The sequence below is a fragment of the Mastigoproctus giganteus genome, chromosome 9, assembly GCF_048544385.1.
Source record: "Mastigoproctus giganteus isolate SK-2022 chromosome 9, ASM4854438v1, whole genome shotgun sequence".
Taxonomy (NCBI): Eukaryota; Metazoa; Arthropoda; class Arachnida; order Uropygi; family Thelyphonidae; genus Mastigoproctus; species Mastigoproctus giganteus.
The window spans coordinates 154,337,707-154,356,972 of record NC_143583.1 but is presented as its reverse complement, the minus strand read 5'-3'; the positions used below and the strand labels follow the sequence as shown (position 1 = coordinate 154,356,972).

Below are 19,266 nucleotides of genomic sequence, written 5' to 3'. Positions count from 1 at the left end.
TTTGTTTGAAAAAGGTGGTATTTGATTTAACATAGCAACATAAATTATGTAGCAGTAACTCAAGCTTAACAAGTATGATTAATAAATCAATAAAACTGCATATCTGTACAAAATATCTCGCTCTCACACCCATCAAAATATAATAAATCTTTATTGATCAGATTTTAACAAGACTTTATTTTAAAAGATAACTTCAAATATTTCAATTTAATTATTAAAGTGATGTTATTAATAGTTACATTGTCTGTATCCAATAAATAGGTAATAGTAATTTGTAAATATGGTTCCAAATTAGAGTATAACTTGTTTTAATACAATTGGACATGAAGGTTAGCAATGCAGTGTAAGGAGTTGGCCAGTAAGACACACAGTGTTTTATCAGTGATTTACTGTACCTTTGCATCTAGGGAGAATGGGATTTTTAGTTATACTACAGAAGTCAATGGTGAGATTGCATTTGGAATATTATGAGGAGAGATGCTGAAGGTGTGGATTACAGAGTTTAATTATGCATAAAATGGGAGAGGGGGGAAAAATTCCAACATTGAATAATGGTGGAATTTTCACACTGATATAGAACAAAAATAAACTATTGGAAAAATGTATAGGTTGGTTGAGGTTGACAGTCTGGCAAAATTTAAGGGACAGCTGGACCAATTATCTTCTGGAAGTGTGATTGTATAGATTTTTAAAAATTTTTTTTTTTTGTGCTGATATATATTCAAGGCCTGGTCTCGTTACATTTTTGGGCCTTATAATCCCCAAATGCTGTTAAAATAGACATTATTGGATGAGCACTCTAGTTAATTCCTCAAACAACACGTGGAGCCTATTACACACTAATCAAGGACAAAAGATACTATATGTTGGAAGATTTCATCTCATTCTCAAATTAAAAAAAAAAAGTGATAGGTAACCAACAAAAGTTAAGGTAATGTTGATGTTTCACGTGCTCTAATAATGAAGAATTTAATACAAGTGCAAGTATTTACTGCATCAGGGCACAACTTAAAATGGTGCCTAGTAATTTCTGTAGTATTGTTTCAGAGTTTTCTGTTTTTTTTCTCAAATATTTTATGCTTTGTTAGATGATACTACACAAAGTATCATCAAACTACACAAAGGTGATCACTTACTGCACAAAGCATAACAGCTCTATAACCACTGACATTCACCTTTTGTTTTGGATGGTGTGAAAATCTGAATTTATAGTCTGTTTTCATTATACAGTCTATATTTTATAAAGGTAACCTAAATGTGTAATTTGTTTTGATGCTATGTAAAATGTATATTATTCAGTTAATAAAAGCAGCTAACTCAGCAGCATTCCATTTTGGCTTTGAAAGCACTTTTTTTTTTTTTTTATAAAAGTGATAAAAAAAAGTAACTGTAAAGAGTGTTTTTGAAGCCAAAATGGAATACAGCAGGCCCCCATTATAATGCAGTTTGCTATAATGCTGTGTTTATATTATAACCCGTATCTGACTATAACGCTGTCACAGATCACTATAACGCTCTTTTACAGATTGCATTTTTGGCATATTTAACGAAATCGTTTCATTTGATGGAGTCGATAGCTTGAAAATGAATAGCAAAACAGCATTAAAACGTTTCCCATGATCAGTGAAATTTTCTCACACACTAATTTAATTGTAGTACCCTGACTTGTTAAGTATTCTGAGATCAACGTTTTAAAAAACGATCAAGTATATTGCTTGTAATATTTGTGTTATATGCATTTATCCAAAGTCTAGTCATTACACTGTACAGTATTAGACATTGTGCGTAACGGACAGTTTACTTGAACATTGTATCTTAATTAATGCAACCAACACAGTTACATTTTCGAAGAATTAATAATGGCCGATAACAATGAAAAAGCAACGTCTGGGTGCAGTACGAAGACTATAAATTTAAGAAAAAGACTGAATTTGAAAATTAAATTAGACGTTTTGAAGCCAATTGATTCCGGTCCAAGACAAGCGGATGTGTGCCATAATTTAGGACTTGCAAATTTAACTGTAAGAACAATTATAAAAAAATAAAGAATTAACTTTAGCAGCAGGAAAGATAGCTATTCCACTGTAAGCAACTAGGGCTAGGCCGGCTATTAGGATTGAAATGGAAAGACTTTAACTAATTTTATTGAAGATAATATCCAGTGCAGAATTCAGTTTAGTTAAATATTATATAAGAGAGAGAGAGAGAGAGAGAGAGAGATTAGCCACTATGATGATATGAAGAAAATTCACCTAAAGAAAAAAAAAAAATGTGAAGCCGTTCAAACTGATAACAGCTGGTTGAATAGATTTAAAATCTAGGGAGAAGCAGCATGTGCAGATCAAGGAGCTGAAACTTTCAAAAAAGAACTTGTTAAAATTATTGAAGAGGGGTATTGTGTGTTATACTTCTCAACAAGTTTATAACATAGATGAAGCAGGACTTTTGTGGAAACGAATGCCTAATAGAATTTCATATTGAAAGAAGAAAAAAAAAACATGCCAGGTTTCAAAGTGGTGAAGGATCGGGTGACTTTATTGTTGGGTGGTAATGCTGCGGGGGATTTAAAATGAATACCCCTTTTAGTTTATTTAGAAGAGGGCCAAAGTTCAACCCAAAATCGACACATTTTTCATGATTAAATTAAATTCATGATTTTAATTGGAATTTTAAGTTTAATTTTGATACATAAGTAGCTACCACATAATCATATATGTATGTAATGCAGAATATTTTATATGTACAAATATTTGAATATTAAATATTTTGACCGACATTTGTGCATCTTTTCACTACCATTTATTTTAATTAGGAAATATCCTATGGCACCGACTGCAACTTACAAATATATATGTTACTTTATGGGAATGCAGAGCTCGGTTAGCGCGGATTCACTTAGCGCTCTGTTTTTCCGGAACGAATTATCAGTGTTAACCGGGGGTCACCTGTACTGCTAATTTTGATTACTTGTTTGATGTTACAAATGCTTTAAAAATTAAAATTTATTAATGCAAATTTCCAGTGTTGCCATTAATTTGCAAATCCTAAAAACTATCTTTTTTTTTTATATGTAACCATTTTTTCCCAGGAAAATCCAGTAAATACCTGAAAATTGACAGAAGCGTTAGAGCTATTTGCAGAGGCACAGCAACTTTTATCTGTTTGTTTTTCCCTCATGTGCTACCAAAAAAAATTAAGTGGCCCAGATGTTTGTGGTTATTCAAAACGCATATAGAGAAAAGAGTGTATTGTCAGAGATGGGAAATGAACACTGGGACTTCAGTGAACCAACTGTCTGTCTGAGATTTTCATCTTAATTTTTCTCTTTCCAAGATATATCATAAACAAAGGATATATTTTTAAAGGAGAAAAATAAAGTTTTGCCACAGATACCAAAAATCCTAGTTATGAACAAGTGAAAATTTTTCTCCTCCAAAATATACCATATTGTAATTATTTTTACTGCACTTTACAGTACAGTAGAGAGCCCAAACTGTACACTTTTCTGTAGAGGAAAAGCTACACTTGTAAAGTACGAAGTAAAATAAGTTCCCTTATAGAAATGTGGCTTTTTTGCTTTCTTTATAAATATAATATGACCACCTGAAAGCCAACAAAGATTAGGTCTGAAATTTGCAAAATTTGGGATGTTCGTTTGTATAGTTGTGATTCTTTAATCCTAAGTTTTTTTAGGTTGTTAATAGATCCAGAACAAATTTGTTGATCCCTACACACAACATTATTTTTAATACATAAATATAAATAGTGTGCAAAGCTTATGTTGTAATAAATGTTAAATTAACAAACCAGCTTGGTTGAGTTGTGTACCATATGGAAAAAAAAAATATGGCTATTTTTAATTTTAGTTGCACGAATGTTTTGATCAAATAAGTATGCTCCTGCTAACTACTCTTAACTGTCTCCATCGCTGCAAATTTCATGCAAAAAAAAAAGAGAGACAGAAATTAGGTCAGTTTTGCACCAAATGTCTAAATTTCTGAATGTTCAGAATCGTAGCACTGAAGATATAAGATTAACTTGAAACCATGGCTACTATCAGAAGCTATTCAACAGAATAATGGAAAACATCATCCATATAAAAGCTGGGGGGGGGACCTCCACATTCCTATATCACTTGGAAATAGGCAAGGAGCACAGAATGAATGTTAGCAACAGAAAACTCAGGCAGGTTCTGAGCTCTTCCCCCCTCCACAGAAGTGAGAGATCCAGTTGGTAGATAGACTGTTAGTATGGCTTGTACTACATCAAATAGTCCTAATGGATAAGTGAAGAAGCATATTAATGAGCACTTAACTGCTACAAAAATGGGGATATTTTGAATTTCTGATTAAAAGTTTGTCAGTCAATGCAATATTATTTTAATATGAATGCCTCTTTTCTAATATCAAAGAAATTGTCTGTCTGCAGATCAGAGTTACTGAAAGAGTGTTAATCCTTTTGAATTAGAAGTCCTTGAAGAAAGTCTGAATTTTTTGGGCAACAACAGAAGACAACTATAAAACGTTGATATAATTTATTATAAGCTAGCCAAAATCTTGGTTGTTGCAATGTATCTCTAAAAATTCATGTCCTCCATTTACATTTTTTTCCCAGATAGCCTTGGGCACATAGTGATGAGCACTCAATGTTTTCATCAAAGTATTTCTATCAAGGAAGGCAGGAGCCCAGTATGCTACTAGATTATTGCTGAACATGAATCACTCCTGACAAAAGTAGATGAAAAAAATTGATATATTTTTGTGCTGGTAATTGTATTGATTATATTTTTATGTTGGTTATTGTACACTTGTTAAAATTTCATTAAAAATGCAAAAAAAGTAAGAGTAACCAACCTGCATTCCCCTCTCTGAATCTGTTGGTGCTAGGTAATAAAAAATATATGACTTCAAATTTGGATTCAGCCCATGAAATGTACCATATTTCAGGAAAGGGGGCTATTTAAAAGCTCAAATTTTGTTGTCAAGGATTCAAATATACAGCACATAGCAGTATATATGAATCCTTTGCTGTTCTAGCATGGAGTAATTCATTAGTAATAGTTTAAAAATTCTTCATAGAACCAGCCCAAAGTGACTGTAGCTAGATGTCACTGCATGCTAACCTCTCATCACTGGAGCTGACTGAGTGAAAATGCTGACTGCTGCTAGTACTTAGTCATCTCTATAAATTCCTTAGGAAACCTTCCTGTTTTGGAAAGGCCAAATTATTAATGGCTATGTGGCAGGAGCAAAAATTTATAATCTCAGTTTATAATCCAACTGTTTATTTGAATGAGCATCAATTAAAACTATTAGTTACATCATTCATAATAGTTTTCCTTTCATACAGTCCAAAGTTGGACTGCTTCACTGGTCAGTATTTATCAAAAATTTGCTTGGTGATGTTAGCTAATGGTATATAATTCAATAAAACTTTAAGCTAACAATAAAAATTAATTTCAATTTAAAATTCTTGTTTATGTATAAAATATGTAAATAAAGTAAGTCAAACTCATCTGCAGACTATTCAGGGCCCTTGGCATGACTCGACTTATGATGTTATTTTGATACGTTGTAATTTATAAATTAATTGCATCCCAAATTAAAACAAATTCATTTAGGTTTAATAAGAGGAACCAAGCAACATTTTTACAGTTTATATCTTTCATGTTCTCTGAGCTCCAGAAAACTTATAATAATACGTGTGTGTCTGCAGTATTATATGTACATACATATATACACCATATGCATTTGTCTTGTATGTGTGTGATATGCAAGTTTCTTTTCAAATACATAGAAAAAATTTGAGATGGTTTATATTATCATTTTTTCATATTTATGAGCAAAGTATTCACATTGTAACTTTTTTGCTAACCGGTGTAGAACTCAATTTTTTTACTCTTCTGAATACTCCTTTTTGATGCATATTCTTAACTGCAGGATAAAAAAAATAGCTTGCACATTATAAATACATATAATGTACACCCCTGAGGTATTTCTAAGAATTTATAATTAAACATTCATTAAATATAAACGTAGAAAAGGCTAGTCCAAATTCAGAAAAATTGTTATGATTGGGTTATATAAATATTATGGAGGTGATCTTGCTATTTCCAAACAGCACTGCTGCTAAAATAATGTGACAGTCATCCAAATCGTATAATTTGATAGTAGTAGTGGCTACTGCATCATACCTGCCAAACATTTTTTTAATGTATTCCATTTCCTAGTCCACTCCAGCGATCAGGCACCCAGAGAAAATAACCATCCATTGCTTCACAAAAACGTATACTATAAATATCGGGGGACACAACAGTAGGCAGCTTCCCATGGCCTCCAAGGATTCCTGAGGACTTGACTAACATTTCTACCTTTTTATCCCAAGTAAAGGTACGAATGTAATCTATGAAAAAAGAAAACATTAACTCACCTCCAAAAAGAAATTAAATAAAATAACAAATTAATTGTTTACTACATTTTTTATATTACACTGAACTAAATTTTATAGCTGCCATACATTTTTAAGAATTTATGCTGTTTTCTAAAACTAAACTAAAATTCTATATTTTTATATTGATTTAGTTACATTTTAATTAAGAAATCAGCATTGCACTTAATTTTGTAAGGTGAACAAAAAAAAAAAAAAAACCCAAAACATTCTATATAAGGAATACAAGATTTATTTAAATAGAATTAGTATTTAATAATTCTCTAAATTTTCAGTATTAAAAAAAAAAATATAGTAAGTGCTTGATTTATGCCCTTTTCATTTACATATTTTTGGTACCGAAACAATAGTAGTAATAGTAATGGGGCATGTGATGCAAGAAAGCAAGCTTATATATAGCATCAGCCAAAAAAAAAAAAAAAATCCTTCCCATTTCACGTTTGTCTAGGTCAGGCTTAAATTTATTTAAGCTATCAACTTCCACAACAACAGATGGAAGTCTGTTCCAGCAATCAACTACCCGCTGGCTAAAGGCAAATTTCGGCACATCTATCTTTCTCAATTTGAATTTATGCCCCCTCAGGTTCGTAATCTGAGCAAGCAGAAGAATCCCATCAGAATTCAGCATGCTCAACCCATTCAAGGCCTTAAACACCTCAATCAGAGATCACCTTGGAGGTGCCTAGTCTCTAGCTGCTGCAATTTGCAGAACTTAAGCCTCTCTTGGTAAGAGCATCCCTTCGTTCCCCTCACCAATCTCGCTCAATATATGTCATTTCTCAATTCAGCAAAGTTTAGGTCTTGCTTTAACAGAAGGAACAAAGCACATGGCAAGCAATGAATGGATGATGGATATAGATGTTATCAGGGTTTCCATTATATTTTACTAATTGCAATTTAAGTTACTATTAAAAATATCTGGTGAGCAGAGTAACTCTGATTTGAACTTAATTTTACCTTAGTGGTGGAAAACTGAGACAGAAAGGGTCATTGGATATGATGAAAAAAAAAGTCCATGCATGTATTCCAGAAGGTGGACACTATCAACATTTATTATAATTTTTTTATATTATTGATTACATAATATGATAGTAAAATAATTAATAGATTTTAATTAGTGATATTTGGGTCGCACAAATTTTAAATTACCCAGTTATTTTGTAGAAAATGTGTAAGCACAAAAAACTTGAAAATTATTAGGAGAATGGTAATAAACAAAATAAAGGAAATAAAAAAATTAAAAGAAATAGGGATAATTATTTCCCAGTTATGTCACATAAGAAAACTGACTCAAAAGAGAGTAGTAAAAATAATTCCTAAGAAACATCCAATAGTTGTATTTACCAATGATTCCAACTACAAGCTCTTTCTTATCTTCATCCAATCCAACAAGCAAAGAATAATCCATCACGGTTCGACTTGCTAGGAAATCTGCATCATTACTTATTGCTTGTGTAAGAACAGTTTTTGCATGTGGACGAATGTATAAGGGACAGTCACAGGTTACTAGAAATATAATAATACCTTTAAATGTTTTATCAATTAAATATTTTCTTTATCTCATAAAACATCATAAAAAATGGAAATAATTACAATTCAAACAGAAACTATATTCTTGTAGTTTCTATCTTGTAAACTCCTCTGACCTTAATATGTTTGCTGCTGTTTATATTTGTGAGGGTCTGTTATTTGTTTTCACTGTGGGATGCTGGAACAAGTAAGCACTGCTCTTTAGTAAATGGATTTCATGTGTGAAGGATCATCACTCTAAGCAATGCTAGCATCTTTTGTTTATAGTATTCTAACATCAACAGATGTGTTTGAACAAGATTCAGAATCTGCATTACTTGAATAGACTTCTATTTCAGTATCAGACGACATATTATAAAGAGCTGAATCAATGTCGTTAGTTTTAATATACTGTACATCCTTGTTCCTTTTCAGTCCTCATGTCCCAGGCTGTGGATTCATTATATACAGTGAAACTTCCCTTTAACGGACAGCCATGGGGAACGAAAACGTGTCCGTTAGAGAGAAGTGTCCGCTAACAAGAAGTCTGAGGGAGGAAAAAAAAAAAAAAAATCGCTAAACGTTTAATGTAAAATTAAATTAAAATATATACAGATTTTGAACAATATTTTTGTAAATAATATACATACAATTGTGCTATGCATATTATGACTTTATCTTAAGAAAAAGACATACAGTAATCACTTATTTTCTTCTGCACCTTCTTCCGGCTGATAATTTTGTTTTCAACATTTGTTTGGAGTGAAGAAACCATCGAAAGTCCTTCAGTATCTTCTTCAGCAGCGAAAAACATTTTTAAACGATTGATTTGTATGAGCGCTTCTTCTATTTTCATCGGTGGTTCGTCGTTAATATGTTCTTCGACAGAATGACCTCCTTCCATTTCTTCATCCTCATGGGCAACTTCTTGAAAAATATCGATGATAATGTCGTTGATATCTAGAGCACCATCTTCTGTAGTGAGGTTCGAGTCTATATCTTTGTAGCCAGGGTCACTTGTAGCGGAAGTATCATACATTATCAATAGATGTTGAAGTTCTTGGTGCTCCACATTGCTGTTCACAACTTCAATTTTTGCGTTTGAAAAGCCAGACTTTACAAAACAGTTCACGACAGTTTGTTTTCTAATTGCGTTTACTGAAGAGGAAATCCACTGAATCGCATCTAGGATGCTGATTTTCTTTGCAAGGTCACTCGCACATGTTACATCGTTCATGTTTGCAATGAGATGTGTTAAAACACATTTTCTGTAGTGAAGTTTAAACTGTTTTATTATCCCTTTATCCAAGGGCTGACACTCTGCAGATGTTTGGTGGCAGAAAAACGATTTGAAGGTTGGACAATTCAATGTGCGGGTGAGATGCAGCATTATCCATGAAAAGAATAATTTTTCTGTTTTGACGAATCAGGTTTTGGTTAAAGTGACTTATCCATTCGCTCATGATATCTCGTGTCATCCACACTTTTTTATTAGACTTCCAGTCAACATTCAAAAGATTCAACTTTATGCCCTTGAAACAACGAGGATTTTGTGGTTTTCCTATAACAAGAGGTTGTTCAAAGTCTCCCAGCATATATGTACACAACAGTACAGTCAAGCGTTCCTTAGAAATTTTTCCGCCCTGGCACTTTTCGTTTTTTAGACTCATTGTTTTTTCAGGAAGAGCTTTAAAAAAACAACCCTGTTTCGTCACAGTTGTAAATATCCTTAGCTTCAAAATCACGACATAAATCTTCCAATTTGACGGTCCACTCTGTTACAACCCCAGTATCAACAGATCCACCTTCACCACTTACGGTTTTCCAAGAAATTCTATGCCGAGTTTTGAACTTGTCTAGCCATCCCACAGAAGCTTTGAACTCATTTACTCCCATAGATTTCGCAACCTCCAAAGCCTTTTCCCTAATAATAGGGAAATTTTTTTTCTTTAGCACGTGCGCGACAAATTTGAAGTCCAACAGTTTTCGGGAATGATTTTTGAACCTGATCATTTCCGTGTTGCCAAAATTGTTTGAGCAGTTAATTTTTTTTCTTTAGGATGTCGCTTACCTGCGTCTTCCCGATTTTGAATTTTGCAGCGAGATTGCGAACACTATTTTTTTGCCGATGATACGCATTAATGAGTTCGACTTTATCTTTTAAAGTTAAATGTTTACGAGAAGACATTGTGCACTTCACATGACACTGAAGAAAACTGAAACTGAAAAGACGAAAGGCCGACCATATCTTCCCCCCTGCACACACCGAATTCATCAGAAGTTTTACACGTGCCTTAAAATTCTTGAAAAAGGGTTTAGAACCACGACGTAAACCTTGATAAAATTCAGAGAATCGGAAATAGAAAATAAACACACGATTGAGGCAATACGTGGAAGAAACGTTCCTAGAAAAAGGGCCGTGAGCTCGCCCGCTGTCCGTTATGGGGAGATCAAATTAAGTGCTAATCTAAACGAAACAGTGCAGATTGCCTGTCCGCGTCCGTTACAGAGAATGTCTGCTAGACAGAAGCTGCAAACAGGTTAAAACCAATGGAGGCGAGTTGGGGAATTTGAAAATGTCCGTTGTAGAGAGATGTCCATTAACAAGAGGTGTCCGTTAGGAGAAGTTTCACTGTAGTTAAATTTCATGGGAAAACACTTTTTACACAAATTTTTATCAGTAGACACACACTAAGGATGATGATTTGTTTTTTGCAAACTGAAAAATTAAAATTCAGCAAGCATAATCTTCAAAAAATTTTACCTTTTTTTTTTTTTTGTGGAAAATACTAAACTAGATAAATAATAATATCAGCATAAGCAAAGAAAATATGAAACTGTGAACCAAGTATATAGCTTTTCTAGTGGCTATCTAGACAGTGTGATTGATAAGCAAAATTCCAGCCATGATGTTTGGCTGGAATTTTGCCCAGTTTGCTGATATTGTTCAATTGTTCATTTCATGTGTTTTTCTTTTTACAGCACTTGTTTACTGAATGGAATTGAGTGTGGTTGCATATTTGCACTGAGATACAAAAATTGTAGTTCGTTTTGACATAAGTTTCGAATGCGTTAATTCCTGGCAGTGAATGCGTTAATTCCTGTATCAGAGAATAAACTTATTTTTATATATAAGGCACAGGTACACTGCCCTCCAAAAAATATCCAAACTCCCTATTTTCATAACCCATTGAACCTTTCCAGATAAACAAGTAACTCCATCATTATCTGCATTGTGGCAGATAATGATGACTGCACAGCCAGTCATATGTGTCATATGACAAGCCACTAAGCAATGAACCAGCAGAAAATTATCATGAATTCACTGGCTAGTTTCTGTCCCTTGCCGTGAAGAGACAGTTCTTTTGCACCATTTGTCGATACGTTATGCTGAACTGACCCTGGGACTCCAAGAGGAGAGCTCAATAATAATAATAATCAGTGCTTTTTTTGTAAAAAAATAAGTGCCAGTACTCATTCTTTGCTATCAGGAAAAAATGATAATAGTGATGTTTTTGGAATAAGAACAACAAATTAAATATATTAACACAGTTTATTAAGCATAAATTTATTATACAAGTATTTGATAGTGTAAACCAGAGCTGTAATGCTCAATACATTCTATATTTGTAAAATAATAAGAGAAGTTTACTTCAATATAATATGTAGAACACCGTCATATGATAAATAAATAAATGACCTAGTATACAACATTTCTTGCAGAGATTGCAACTCGTCGTACCAAGGTTCTATGTTTTTCCTCTGAGTTTTTATGTTAACATGCGGCCTCAGTTTGTGCTTCTCATTTAGCAGATCAGAATTAGCCTTTCATGTCATTAACGAAAAACACTTTATTTAACGAGGCCAAAATACTTAGTGTCTAACATAATTATACCAGACTATTAATTGCAGAAACTCTCGAAATTAAATTACATGAGAATTCTGTTGATGTTCGCTGTCCATTTCTAATCTACTCGTGGCTAAAAGTGCATGCATGAAGATAAATAATCCCTATTTAAGTTTCATGCTCACCCCTATTTGGTAATTTTCATTCCTGTGATCACGACATATGGTCGAAAAGTGTTGTCAGCTTCAGGAAAGAAAATCGTTTTGCAATTTTTTTGTTAAATTTCTTTTAATTAATTTATTTAATTGAATTAGATTGATTTTTAATTGTGTTCAATTGATTTTTAATTATTTTTTACTGTATGTAAGATTTTAGATTTTTTCGTTTAATTGCTGGAGAGTATCATACCGAAGTGTTCTATGTATTATATTGAGGTAAACTTCTCTTATTATTTTACAAATTATAAAAGTATATAAGAAAATAAAAAATAATAAGTAAAAAGTAAAAACAATTTCATAATGAAGTTTTACAGAATACTTCCAAATTTTTATTAAGTTCTCACCTGACACAATATGCTGCCTTCTTTTCTTACTGTTTGTGTCTGTTGCTAAATGACGTTTCCGAAGCAGCCTCGAATCGACATATTTTGCTGGATTGAAGCATGTCAGCGGTGGGCCTACAATTTTAAGAAACAGTAGTGAAGAAACTTTTTGTCATCAATGAAGCTCTGGTTGGGCTGATGATCAGATTCACTTTTGAAAATCCTCGTTCACATTCACTTGATGAAATTGGTATTGTATTCAGAGCATTCATTAAATGCTTCATTTCTTGTGAAATTGTCTTCAATTAGGTATTCCCGAAACCCAAAATTGTATCTCTTTCATTTAACTGAAACCTAATTGATAATTTTCTAATTTCATTGTCACCAAATGTCACTTGAGAGTTAGTATCTTCAGGCTAATGTTTCCTATCAAGTACTCTGGCCGATGCTTCCAAATCAGCATTTTTACTATCAAGTAGCCTACTTTCTACTGATTGTTTCAAAGTTCTGTAGAAAGCTTCTGGATCGATTGGAGAATAATTTCTGTAGTCTGTCCCATGAAGTGAAACTCCTTGAAATCTTAAATTTTTGGCAGCTTTGGTGGCATTTCTGTAATACTGTCCCGGAACTGTTTGTCTTTCATGAAAAAGTTGTACAACAATTTCTACTTTTTTATTCGCCCTGTTCAAATCTATATCGTGCTCCTGCAAGTCCAAGCTCATGTCTGATAATTCTTGAAGAGCATCACACATTAAACCTAAGTCTAATATAAAGTTTACAGTCATAATTTTCTTCTGCAATCCTTCATATGTACACCTTTCTTTTTGGTCCCGCATCGAGTCATTCTTTGCTTCTTGAAAATGATTAACTAACACCTCATGGTTATTCCAAACAGCCGAGACAGACCGGAAGCTCGATGCCACCCATCGTGTGCTTAAAATTCTTCCAATTTTTAATAGTTCAATATCCAGCAATTTGGTGCATACCTTCAATTCTCTGGCATTTTTTGGCAATGCATTATACATGACAAAGTTTATCAACAAATGCTTTAAATACCTGCAACAGATTTCACAGTATCACCAATTCTAATCGGTGATTAGCGCAATGCCAACTATTAAAGTAATATATAATGGAGGAGTCATTTGCGATAATTGCATTTGCACAAACTCAGTGAGTTTTTAAATAGTTTTCCGTCATACTGTATGACTGAAGATAATCGAGCAGAGAATCAAATATCTCTTTTGCAGTAACACTTTCGAGTTCGATCAAGTCCAGAAACAAATTTATGGGAGATCTTATTCCACAGTCAAATATACAAGTTCGAACGTAAATGATCAAAGCGGATTTCTTACTCACCGTGGTCAATTCGTCAATTATCAATGAAATTTTACTGTTCGACATAACAATTTTATTAACCAAATTTTTTTCTCATTTCATCACTAATGTGGCTCAAGATGTTAATGCAAGTGTTAGTTGAATGAAGATTATGACCCCTGTCAATCCCATTTAATTCTTGTAGGTCAATCTCTGATTTAAAATTATGAAAAGACTGATTTTCTTTGGTCACCTTATATGTATTGCGAAAACTTTTTGCTATTATTAATGTTTTGTGTGATAAACTCTTTAAACACAGATTTTCAAGGGGCTCTTTCTCAGCTTCCCAAGCAGTTTTATAGCAGCTTTATGTTCCACTGTTTCCTTGCGACCGAAAATTTTCTTTCTTTCTTAAAGACAGTAGCTGTTGCTGTCTGCTTTCGCCAAAATAGGTAACTTCCATTATTTGCCCATTTCTTAGAAATCTTCATGCCCATCTTCTTTTTCACTCCAAGAGTTCCAATTTATTTACATAATGCACAGCCAAGTCTCTTATTTTGATAATTGAGCCAATTATCACAATTCACACAGAAGTCATTTTTTTGATCAACAGTCCAGCAACTTGACCAGTCATTTATGTCAGTCATCCCTTGCTGTTGGGCACAGATACCATTAGGAACAAAAGCAGTATTTGACATAGTTTCTGTAATGAAGTCTTCACTCACATTTTCACTTGTTTTTAATTTCTTAACTATGGAAGGTGAGAAGAAACTAGTAATTCTTTTCATTTTGTACTTTACGGTTCAAGGTAGTTTTTTTTTAATACTAATTCACTCACAATCTTGTTACCGCATGGGCAAATAAATAAAACTGTTGCATCTGAATTGAAAATGCACAAATACAAAGTTGTGTGGAACAAACTTTTATGTTGTAACAAAAGTTGCAGAAAAATTGGTGGGGAACCAATACGAGCCCCTAGGAAATGGCATTTTCAAAGGGGGAAGAATCAATAAAAAGTTACACGAGTTTCCCGAAGTGGGTGGTACTTCTTAGATGATCAGAACACCTGCGAAAGTAAGATAATCCCAATAAAATAAATCTATGGTCGGACCTCTATATAACTAAGTCGATTGTTCCTTGCAAAAATTCGTTACACAAAAATTTCGTTATATAGAAATATGACCTTTTCCACAATGAAAAATAATTCAACATTCAGAAATATAGTAAAAGATGGTAAATAAATTTTCTAACATTTCAAAACAATTTATTAATATATAACAAATTAAGATACGATTTTTTTTTTCATACGACATGATGCGCACAATATTAGTACACTTAAGAATTAATTTGCAAAATATTTGTTATCTTTTGTTATACACTGTATTTACTGTAAATCGATCATTTAAAAAATTTCCGCATTTGTTTTAACATACCTTGTATTCTCAGGAACATCTTCACACTCCAGGCCATGATAAAGTTTCAAAAGCTGCCAACATTTCATGTTTAGAAGATTTAATACCTTCGTTATCCTCATTTTCCTTTTCTTGTCATCGATATTGTCATTAGTTTTTTGAACTAGTTCTTAAATTTGAATTTTTTTTTTTTTTTTTTTTGAAACTGACCAAAATGTGGGAGTCATTGAAGTACTGTAACCATGTAAATAGAGATGGAAAATTTACAGAAAAATTTACGGAAAAAAATGCACTTTCGTGAAATAACAGTTGATTATTTGTAAAGAAAACCACTCTCTCCTAATTCCAGAAGAGGGTGCTTACAGTAGGTTGACCAGAGCCCATTGTTCGCATTGGGAATACCCCTTGACCAGCGCAAATTCTCGGTATGTGTGACAGGTAGTCGGATAGGATTTACGAGTATCATTAAGTGTAATCCCTTTAGCTCTTAATTCGTGCAGCAGCACTAATTGCCTGAAGGCCAGAAGTGTGAACAATGTGTACCTAGTCTCTCCTAATCTGTTCGTTATATGAAATTTTTTTTTCACTCAACCGAAAATATTTTAAGTTTATTAAACAGGGGTCCGACTGAGTATTCCAAAAATGGTTTTTATAAAGTTTTATATAGAAAATATCTTAACAATAGACAGTGAAAAATGCAAATTGAGTTAAATAATTTGAAGCGTATGTATTTGAATAATGGGTAAACATGTGAAGAAAAAAAAAAAAAAAAACTGAATATTTCAAATTTCGAAATGTACTGCTTGCAAATGTCACACACTGTTAATAAAGGTGCTGGTACGTCATACCATTGTGTACCGTCCCAAAAAAGCATTGATAATAATAATAATGATAAAAAAAAATATGGAAAGGAGGATGAGCTGATAGGAGGAGAAGCATATTATATTCAGGATTATACTGAGTTTGAGAGATACCTGCAGGAGGGGACATGGGATTGGGAAGCAGCCCCATCACGTGTTGTCTCAATGAGTTTGCATGGTGTGTGACAGCTTCTGCTTAGTAGGTGCAAGTGGGACAACAGAGAGTGGAAATCACAGCTCGAGTATTGTACAGTCAGTCCTTGTATAGCACGATAGTTGTGTTCCTAGAAACCCTCGTACAATATAAACAACAGGCCCTATGGGAAAAATAGGGTTAGGTGCCGACCACCCAAGATTGAACAGACATTTGTAACCAAAACATTACCAAACATAATAAATAATCGTAATAAAATACGTAAGTATTTTATTACGGCTATTATGTAATAAAATATTGCTAATGCTTTTGCTTCTATCGTAAGCAAACTTGTTCTTTGTTTGGTTTTCTATCCAAACAGATGACAGCCGTTCCATCTCTTCCAATTCTTTGTGTCTTGATCTAATGGATTTTAATTACACTTTGAGCTGTTCCTACTATGAAAGTTGTTTTTATTTTCTCTGCATTCTTTCTAATTCTCGGTGTTGCCTCATTTAGGCCTGTAGTATGTGCAATATCACATGGTCTTTCATTTTGCTCAAATTGTTTCACAATTTCATATTTTTTCTCTATCGACAGAGGCAGACTGGCCATAATCCTTACCGGGGAAACTCCATTGGGTCGGAGTTCAGAACGCTAGTATGAGGCCATTACAAATTTTCCCTGAGTAAGAATTTTTGACCCAATCCGCCTCTGTCTAACGATATTGCTTTTCTTTTTCTCTCTGAATCTGTAGTGTCTTCACCAGGACGCTTCCTTTTCACACCTTTTAAGTATTTTACTCGTTTTTTAGGGAATAAAGCACAATTACAAAATGAGGAGGAACGCTTGATACAAATAAACAAAGCTGTGTGCGTGTAGCAACTGAATAAATAACACTGTAAAGGCAGAGAGACAGTATTAACACCTCACTAGCTCGCATTTTACTAAAGCACATTTCTGGAGGTTATTACCACAAAACAATAAAAACAATTTCCAGTTGCGTTTCTGCTAGTGGAATCTGTTACTGGTAGTAACAGATTGCATTTAATTGCATTTGCGATAATACCGATAGCTGGAATTGTGTGGGTTTTTACGTTGTTTATTATGGCGAAATGTGTTTCCCCTTCACTGATATAAAAAATATAACTACATTTTCAGAATCTTCTCTTCATTCCTATCGTGTTACGTTCAGTTGGGGTGATTCCGCGTTTGACTGTCATTTCTTGTGAACACAAAGTGAATCGTGCATAAGCGAATTCAGTCGTGTTATATATGATATTGTTCCCCTATTTATAAATTGTGTATGATCGAATTCATGTAGTGTAAACAAGTGTTATACGAGGACTGACTGTATACTGTATGGTGTGCCAGCTGTTTGAAAGCGTGCGTGCGTGCGCGCGCGCGCACACACACACACACACACACCAAAAGCAGGGATGGGGATTGGGGGGGGACTCATCTGTAATCACATCTTCAAGTGTACCAGTCCTATATTTTCTTATTACTTTTAACCCTTTACTGGACATGTGTAAAGCAGTTAAATGGTGGACTTTTCCACTGTTGTTATACTTGTAGGAGAAGCATGTTATATTCAGAATTATTTCATTTGGCATAAAGGCATGAAATGAATAAAAATTGTTCACTTTTATGGTGGCATCTTAATTTTCACAGTTCTGTTCATATTTTTATACATGTATAATGAAAATATATTTGTTTAATTAATTTTTTTAAATAAACCTCATTTCACATATGCACTTTTTCATAATGTTATTTAAAGCCTACTCTTGGGCACTATCTTCACTGTTCACAAGCAAAACTTGAAAGAAATAAATATTGAAAAATCTGGCCCCTGCAATTGATTGGTGCCTTACTACAGATATAAACCTCCAGCATTACTGAATGTTTCTGTTTGCTTTATTCAGGTGGAGGTACACAGACTAACAGCAGCTGCATGTAGAAGTGCAAGTGATTCTTGCACATCTTCTATTTGGATATGTAACATGCTGGGGGTAGTCATTATCCCCAGTCACTAATGCTAGGATCATTAGTGTACAACCTGCTGGCCCATATTTTTTTTTTAGGCGAGTTTTCTTCAGATAATCATATTGGCTAATCTCTTTCTCTCTCTCTCTCTCTCTCTCTCTCTCTTTTTTTTTTAATATTTAACTTAACTGAATTCTGCATTGGAATATTATCTTCAATAAAATTAAAGTCTTTCCATTTCAATCCTAATAGCCGGCCTAGTCCTAGTTGCTTGCAGTGGAACAGCTATCTTTCCCACTGCTAAAATTAATTCTTTATTTTTTTATAATTGTTCTTACAGTTCAAGTTGCAAGTCCTAAATTATGGCACACATCTGCTTGTCGTTGACCGGAATCGATTCGCTTCAAAACGTCTAATGGACTCCATGGGATTAAGTCTTCTGTTATTGTCTGAATTTTTATATTTGTGTCTTACCTACGAGGAAGAATGACCTTCCTCATTCATTTTAATCATCTCAACTTTTTAAGATATACTAGCTGGCACTACTGCCTGGTGGTTGGGGAGGAGATCACACCAAGGCTTTAATAGAATACTGATTCATGGTTGTTTTCAGCATTAAATATCTTTTGTTCTTATGTTTTCTGACAACCCAATCTACAGTTTTAGAGTGTGACAATCTTTCTGACAATGTAATAAGATATAATATTAAATTAAGGCATTTTATTAAAGCACATAAAAGAAACTCAAATTTGCTTTAATGTATTAAAATCAACTAAGGCGAATACTGGAAGCATAATTCAAGGTCAAAGTTATGTGTAGCAACTGACAGCAGTAATAACATCAAGTAAAACCATAAAAAACAATAACATATTTGGACATTTGGCAAATGGGCATTTCAAAAATCAAATTTCATATCAAATGGAAGTTGCAAAAATGGTGTAGAAAGTGAAATTTTTTGTGAAATTCTCATCAGTACCACACTTTATGATAATGGTGGAAATTTCGCAAAAAGCAGGGTGGATAATTAACAGGAGTATGGCTGGAAGAAGAGGAAAGGGAGATTTGGCTGTTTTGTTCCAACAATCAACCACCCGCTGGCTAAAGCCAAATTTCCACATTTCTGTTCTGGAACTGTTCTTCAATTTGAATTTATGACCAACAGTGCGTAATCTGAGCAAGAGGAAGCACCCCATCAGCATTGAGCTTGCTCAAACCAT

The 19,266-nt window shown here is 33.5% G+C and overlaps 1 protein-coding gene across 1 annotated transcript in view; it reads right to left on the bottom strand.

The window, feature by feature from the left end:
* Nucleotides 1–6,076: 6,076 nt before the first annotated feature.
* fab1 (1-phosphatidylinositol 3-phosphate 5-kinase fab1) overlaps nt 6,077–19,266 on the bottom strand; it is an 809,612-nt gene continuing 796,422 nt past the window's right edge. The window contains exons 40-41 of the mRNA XM_090380831.1: nt 7,792–7,953; nt 6,077–6,402 (exon numbers count right to left, since the gene is read on the bottom strand). Coding sequence (XP_090236957.1) covers nt 6,209–6,402; nt 7,792–7,953 — 356 coding nt within the window. The 3' untranslated portion in view covers nt 6,077–6,208. The remainder of the gene's footprint in view (nt 6,403–7,791; nt 7,954–19,266) is intronic.